Genomic DNA, 7,870 nt, shown 5'->3' with positions numbered 1-7,870 from the left:
AATTTATTCATTTTTTATTTAAACTGTTTTTAGTATTATAAACCATTTTATGTCCAAGAACGATTCAAATTTAGAAGATGAGAAAACTGTAGCCTAGAAAAAGAAAAAAAAAAAAAGAAAATAAAAACCTGTCCGGTCTAAAGGTTATACTTATACAGACTTAGATTCTTTCTTTATATTTAATTAAAGGTTAATTTCAAATGATCTCTAGTAGTAACAAAACACTTTAGTTATAAAGAAGCAGGTGATGCGTGGTTGCTGAATACATTACCCCTGCTGACCTTAAACTGCTACTGGGCTCAGTGAAGAATTCTTGATTTTCTTTTCACATTGCAAATAGACCTCACCAGAATAAATGGGCAGAATAGACACCAAAGAGGGATACCACAAGCAAATGTGAGGGTGAAATGCAGTAAGTGCCTTGCGAAAGGAAGTGCTCAATACTGGTAGTTGGTGTTAGTGTTCTTATTGTGAATTATAAACACCAGCACTGCAAAAAGTCAGCCCAGGAGACTTTGTAACTCACAGAGATGGCTCCTAGACCACCATTTGAAAACTTCTGCCTGAAGGACTAAGGAAAACATCTTCTTTTATTTTTATTTTTTATTTTTGTATACCACAGTTTAGGAAAACATCTTAAAAGATTGTGTTTATGTCTACAGAGGTTTTTAAATAGTGCTTTAACAGTCTCCAGGGTGATTTTATTTTTTATTTATTTATTTATTTATTTATTTATTTTTGAAAGGACAGCCAAGAAGTCTTCCAACAGTTTATTAGACAGAATGTAGACATTTAAAAAAATCCCCACTGTCATGAACATAAATGGAGGTTTTCAGCCCTGGTATAAGCTGAATCAAAAAAATAAATAAAAAATCCAATAGTGTATTAAACATTTTTCACTCATTTGCCATACTTGACAGTGCAAATACAAATCTGGTCTAAATGTACAGACTCTTAAGCAACAATGTACAGCTTTCTTCGTCCTCCGTGCTAAGAGATGTAAAAGCTTAAGGGTCAAACAATACCAAATGTATAGGCTTCAAAAACCATCTAAGTTAGGGCATTCTCTAGTTTTAGCTAAGGTACACACTTACATAGAATGATGTGAAGTAAATTTTTTGAAAAATAAATTTTAGTGGAACAATCCTGAAGGGTAACACCAGAGGAATAGCAGGTTACCAGTAAGGTGTCAGCCAATTTGTTCCAGCCACTTTTGAATCCATGTTCTATAATCTAAAATTTAGTTATCTTTCCCTAAGCTGAGAGCTTCCTATCATGTCAGTATCTATGTTATGAAGAAAAGGAGACTTAGGTGAGATGTATGTGTTTATCACAACGGCTGCATCAATTGCCTAGGACCTCAACAGCTTCATGAAAGTCTGGAAAATGTTCATGCATAAGGTTATTGCCTTAGCTGACTTAAAATTGCCGCATACAGTGGTACATATCAACCCTTAGTGAAGCCTTTTAAAAAACAAACAGGTTGAAAAATGGGTTAAGGTAGGCAAATACAGCATCTGCCTTTAGAGCTATCAACTCAGGAATTCTCTCAATTATGAAATCTTGCAAAGAAGTTATTTTCTTTCTCAAAATCCAAGTGATGACAATATTCCTTACTCCAGATCTGGCATTTTTTCATCATCACTGTCTTGTGAATCATCATCTGCTCCATCTACTTCTGATAAATCTACATCCTCATCACCACCCATGTGGTTCATCATTTCAGAGAAACGATCAAAATTAGACATGTCTTCATCTGAATCATCTTCCCAGTCTTCCCAATTATTGAAGTCGACACTAAGCCAATTAAGCTTTGCCCTTTATTTTGTCAACCTTGGCCATGACTGGCCAGATTCTCCTTTTCATAAACAACATAAAATTGGTCTGTCCGTTCTTTCATGCTTGGAATCATTTGGATCAATACAGTGAAAAAGATCAATTCCATTTAAATGCTTAAAATTATCACTTCCTCCGAGACACCTGAATGTAAGTTTGGATTTTTCAAAATTTACATTAACATCCTTACTGTCTTCAACACAAAATTCAGTGAAGACATAGTCCCTTCGATCGTACCACTTTGCAGAAGCAGGCTGCACTGTGAACGGGGCAGGGAGACGGACGAACGGGTGGGCGGGCCTCTCTGGCGGCGGCTGCTGCTAGGGAGTCCACTTCTCTCCAGCGGCGACTCCGCGTTTTCTCCCCGGTCGCGGCCTCTTCTCGCTTCCCTCAGGCGAAGGCGGCAGCGGCGGGCTCGACCTCGGTCCCCAGAATGCACCGCGCGGAAAGAGCGGCTCCTCTGGTCGGGGAGAAGAGGAAAGTGTCTCCAGGGTGATTTTAAAAATATTATCTCATAATGTCAATTTTTGCTAAAGAAGTGAACCTTAGGATCAACATTGTAACCCTCCTGGTTTTATTCATCCAGACTCTAGGGATTGATAAGGATAGTGCTGCTTTGGATAGTCTCCTATCTAGGGCTAAATGATCAGATTCGCAAAATCTGGATATTTTTATGGGAATGTGACTATTGGCTGGGGGAATGGAAAGAGGGAGTAGAGAGTGAACAACTGGATAAAAGTATGGGTAAAGATATGTGAAAACTCATGATTGACTCAAATACTCTAAATCTTGTCATAATACACTTGTAAAGTGTGAAAAGCAAAATAATTATGTTGGAGAGATGGCCAAATAAAGGCCAAAGATCTTGACACTGCAGAAATTATAGGAGAGAATTAAAGGAAGTACATGTGTTCATGTAGCAAATACAAGAAAAGACTAAACTTGAAATTCATGCACAAGATCAGGCTGCATAAACCACAGGGTAGTGGGTGTAACTCAGGAGCAGAACAATTGATCCATGAAACAAAACTGTCTGCAATTTCCCAGGCTGGAGACATTTCCTGTCTTGGATGTCTGGATCTGTCTCAGTGCCCAGATAGCCTCACTTCAAAGTGTTTATGGGAACAGAAACAATTGGCTGAGTGTGTTTGATCGGTGCTAGGCGGAGGAAGTGAAAAAGGGGGTGGGTTTAGGAAGTAAGTATGTGTTTAAGAGCAGGGGGACCACCGAAGATAACCACTTTTCTTCAGACTAGCAGCCAGGGCACTGCTCAGGAAGACTAGCAGCCAAGGCACTGCTCAGGAAGAAGGAAACCCTGGGAGGGAAGAACTTGGGGAAAGAGAGGACACAAGAATCTCTGCAGCTTCTTAGGTATGTAGGTAAGTCACAGAGGTGTTGGGTGCCTCAAGAAACAACATGGAGCTGCTCTCTCTTTTTAAAAATAAATACTTTTTAAAAAATATTTTCAACTTTACAGAAAAATTGCAATAACAATTCAGGGAACTCATGAATATTCTTTATCCAGATACATTATTTTTTTAAACTTCCCTTATTTATTTATTTATTTATTTAGAGATAGATTCTCTCTCCAGTTGCCCAGGCTGGGGTGTAGCAGTTGGATCATGGCTCACTGCAGCCTCAGCTTCCTGGGCTCAAACCATCCTCCCACCTCAGCCTGCCGGATAGCTGGGATGACAGACACACACCACCATGCCCGGCTAATTTTTTTGTATTTTTTGTAGAGACAGGGTTTCACCATGTTGCCCAGGCTGGTCTCAAACTCCAGGACTCAAGTGATCTGCCTGCCTCAGTCTCCCAAAGTACTGGAATTGCAGGCGTGAGCCACTGCGCCCAGGCTCCCCTATTTATTTTTTATCATTTTCTTTCTCTCTCTGTAAACACACACATGTATACACATCCATATATCTATATTCTGAAGCATTTGAGAGTATATTGCATACGTTGTGCTCTTTTCCTCCTTCATATTTCAGTGTGCATCTGCTAAGAAGAAGGATCTTTTCTTAAATAATCAAGGTACAGTTTTACATTCAGTATATCAAACACATATATACAGTGGTTCTCCCTTCCCAGCTTCAGTTACCCGTGGTCAACTATGGTCTGAAAATACTAAATGGCAAATTCTAGAAATAAACAATTCATAATTTAAAGTTGCATACTGTTCTGAGTAATGTGATGAAATCTCTCACTGTCTCACTGCATCCTACCTGGGATGTGAATCATCCCTTTGTCCAGTGTATCCATGTTGTAGACACCACCCAGCCATTAGCGACTTAGTATCCATTATCAGATGCACCATCAAGGTATCTCAGTGCTTGTGGTCACCTAACCCTTATCTTACCTAATAATAGCCCCAAAGTGCAAGAATGATGATGCTGGCAATTCAGATATTCAAAAAGAACCCGTAAAGTGCTCCCTTTAAGTGAAAAGGTGAAAGTTTCTCAACTTAATAAGGAAAGGGGGGGAAGCATATGCTGCAATTGGTAAAATCTACAGTAAGAAAGAATTTTTATCTGCAAAATTTGAACAGTACATTGTTATAATTGTTCTATTTTATTAGTTGTTGTTAATACACATTGTCTAATTTATAAATTAAACGTATGTAGATATCTATGTATAGGAAGAAAACAGTGCATATGGGCTTTAGACATTCACTGGGGTCATGGAACATATTCCCTGTGGATGAGGGGGACTGCCATAATACTCTTATCTACTACAGAGATTATAATTTTATCAGTTGCCTCAATAATGTTCTTCATAGCAATTTTTTTTTTTTTTTTTCTGGCAGGGAATGTCTCTCTTTGTTAAGGGGATGAGACTGGCCTAGCAGGACAAAGATGCATGCTCAGCTCTCCTTAGGATCTTTTTTTTTTTTTTTTTTTTTTGAGACAGAATCTCATTCTGTCACACAGGTTGTAGTGCAGTGGCACCATCTTGGCCTTCTACTGGGTTCAAGTAATTCTCATGCCTCAGCCTCCCGAGTGGCTGGGACTATAGGTGTGTGGCACCATGCCAGCTAATTTTTGTATTTTTAGTAGAGATGGGGTTTCACCATGTCAGCCAGGCTGGTCTTGAACTCCTAACCTCAGGTGATCCACCTGCCTCGGCCTCCCAAAGTGCTGGGATTACAGGTATGAGCCACCAAGCCTGGCCTCCTTAGGATCTTTATGAGTAAGGGAACCCGCAGCAGGTCAATTGTTTGATTTTCTTTGGTTTCATTCTTATTCCATTTCTTCCCTGAGAGTACAAAGCCAATCAGCAAGACTACCCAGGTGTTAAGAGATCTTTAGTAGTAGAAGGAATCTGTCTTGACAAGATACAGCTTCAGCAGGGGCCTGAGATGTAAAATTGGACATCTTCCCTCCAGCCTCAGCTTAGGAGTAAGAATGGTCTGTGGTACTTTTTCTATTCCTTTTTATCTTTTGTGGGGAAGGTGGGTAGCAAGAAGAGTAATAGATACTTGAATGAGCAAAAGCAAATTTGGGATAAAATTAAAGAGCTGGTATTCTGTGGTAAATCTAGTCCTAGGTTGAGAATAAGGCTTTCTACAAGAATTTCCCTAAAGGAGAGTGTGACACTGTACATACTTGTCTTCTCAATCATTCTCTGGTTATTTGGAATGAATTTCTGTTTAAGAATCAATTGATGTCATGAGCATGGTGGCTTACACTTCTAATCCCAGCACTTTGGCCAAAGTGGGATGATTAATTGACCCCAGGAGTTCGAGACCAACCTGGGCAACATAGCAAGACTCGTTCCAAAAAAAAAAAAAAAAGAGCTGGGCATGGTAGTGTGTGCCTGTGATCCCAGCTACTTGGGAGGCTGAAGCAGGAGGATCACTTGACCCTGGGAGATTGAGGCTTCAGTGAGCTATGATGGTGCCACTGTATTCCAGTCTGGGTGACAGAGCAAGATCCTGTCTCAAAAAGGAAAAAAAAAAAAAAGAATCGGTTGATGTCAACTTTCCTTACTGATTTACCATATGTAAATTGCCCCAGAACTGCTTCCCCTGGTCATCTTCCTAGTCTTCAAGAGAAGGAACATGAGGAAACTTCCACATTTTATTACACAGCAACAGGGAATGTGGTGGGGAGGAACAAGAGAAATGGGAAAGGAAAGAGAAATCACTGCCTTGAAGAGGGTAATGTGGAGAAGGGAGAAGAGACCCCAAATACAATGCTGTAGGGCTTAGGGAGACTACAGTCTCTGGAGCCAATTTTGATCTCAAAGTCACGTTCTTCCATTTCCCGCTTCCTCTCCAGGCAAAATGAAGCTGAATCTGGTGCAGATCTTTTTCATGTTGCTGATGCTGATGCTGGGCCTGGGGATGGGCCTGGGGCTGGGGCTTCAAATGGCTGCAGCAGTCTTGGAGGAGAGTGATCAACCGCTCAATGAATTTTGGTCCAGTGACTCACAGGACGAAACTGAGGCCACTGAGGAGGGAGAGAGCACGAAAACCACAGAAACGCTGGTACTTGGCAACAAAGAAGTGGTGCAACCTGGCTGGCCGGAAGATCCCATCCTCAATGAAGATGAGGTTGGAGGAAACAAGATGCTCAGAGCCTCAGCTGTCTTTCAGAGCAACAAAGACTATCTTAGGCTTGACCAGACAGATAGAGAATGCAATGAAATGATGGCACACAAGATGAAGGAGCCCAATCAGAGTTGCATAGCCCAGTATGCATTCATCCACGAGGATCTAAAGACAGTCAAAGCTGTCTGTAACAGTCCTGTCATTGCCTGTGAGCTCGAGGGGGGAAAATGTTACAAAAGCTCCCGACCTTTTGATTTGACATTGTGCGAGCTATCCAAACCAGACCAGGTCACTCCTAACTGCAATTACCTAACTTCTGTTATAAAAAAGCACATTATTATAACCTGTAATGACGTGAAACTCCAGTTACCAACTGGATAATGAAGCAATTCATCATATTTTTACTCTTCACATTGTCCTGTTCCTCTTCCTTTTTTACTACTTCTTTCGCATGTAGTTTTCCTGGTCTTAGGTATTATGCAGATGTAATTCTTCCTTGCCTTGTGGGTCACCCAACTTGCATTTTGTTCCTAGGATTACAGGTGGTAGAATAAGGTGATGATACCTCGTTTCTCTCAGCTCTCCGTCTCTCCTTTCCCTTACCCTGGAAAGGAGTAAGTGAAGAGCTGCTGTAGTCCCTACTGTAGTCCTGGCCATCGATTTGTCTCCTTTTCTAAGTTTGTCTCTGGATGTGGACTGGAAGAGTTTAGTGTATCCTTTACCCATGTTCTTCCTGCTACCCACCCTGAGCCTCTACAACAATCACATAACACTCTTGGGTTTTGCACAATTGCACTTCTGTGTTGTGGATGCAGTTAAAGTGATTCTATCCGTGACGGCTTCTGGAGGACCATGTAGATCAGGCTTCCTTTTCTGAGCTTGCAAAAATTTAGGGACTAGGTTTGGGGGTCTGCTGGGGAGGTGGTGTGCTGCTGTAGACCAAGATAGAACATGGGCTGGAGCAAGGATAGAACTCTTTTTTCTTGACCCTTCACTGCCCTTTTCTCTTTCTTCCCATCTTTTACTACCAGCCTCCTTGCTTTGCTTCTTGTTTTTATCTCTTACCTTTGCTTTTGTCCTTTGCTTCTTTTCTTCGTTTATTTTTCCTGTTTTTCTTTTTTTTTTTTTTTTTTTTTTTTGAGACAGAGTTTCACTCTTGTTGCCCAGGCTGGAGTGCAATGGCTCGATCTCAGCTCACCACAACCTCAGCCTCCCGGGTTCAAGCGATTCTCCTGCCTCAGCCTCTCGAGTAGCTGGGATTACAGGCATGCGCCACCATGCCCAGCTAATTTTGTATTTTTAGTAGAGACGGGGTTTCTCCATGTTGGCCAGGTGTCGAACTCCCGACCTCAGGTGATCCACTCACCTCGGCCTCCCAAAGTGCTGGGATTACAGGTGTGAGCCACTGCGCCCAGCCTCTCCCATTCCTCTTCTTTTTCTTTTTGGGCCTTCCCTTCTCTTTATCTGGGTCCTTTTAGAGAT

The 7,870-nt window shown here is 41.3% G+C and overlaps 1 protein-coding gene and 1 pseudogene across 3 annotated transcripts; one reads left to right on the top strand and one right to left on the bottom strand.

The window, feature by feature from the left end:
- Positions 1–745: 745 nt before the first annotated feature.
- LOC103231519 (prostaglandin E synthase 3 pseudogene) lies at positions 746–6,098 on the bottom strand (annotated as a pseudogene).
- RNASE10 (ribonuclease A family member 10 (inactive)) lies at positions 2,109–7,870 on the top strand. 3 transcript variants are annotated; one of them, XM_007990667.3, is made up of 3 exons: positions 2,109–2,328; positions 3,087–3,215; positions 6,117–7,870. In XM_007990667.3, exon 3 carries the CDS (start codon positions 6,122–6,124, stop codon positions 6,767–6,769), a length of 648 nt encoding a protein of 215 aa, XP_007988858.2. In that variant the 5' UTR covers positions 2,109–2,328; positions 3,087–3,215; positions 6,117–6,121; the 3' UTR covers positions 6,770–7,870. The 3 variants fall into 3 exon arrangements, with proteins under 3 accessions (XP_007988858.2, XP_007988859.2, XP_072869059.1); XM_007990668.3 differs by having other exon boundaries at positions 2,109–3,207; XM_073012958.1 differs by having other exon boundaries at positions 2,109–3,215.

This window comes from Chlorocebus sabaeus, chromosome 29 (genome assembly GCF_047675955.1).
Source record: "Chlorocebus sabaeus isolate Y175 chromosome 29, mChlSab1.0.hap1, whole genome shotgun sequence".
Classification (NCBI taxonomy): Eukaryota; Metazoa; Chordata; class Mammalia; order Primates; family Cercopithecidae; genus Chlorocebus; species Chlorocebus sabaeus.
The sequence above is the reverse complement of the archived record's forward strand: the minus strand, read 5'-3'. Positions and strand labels throughout refer to the sequence as shown.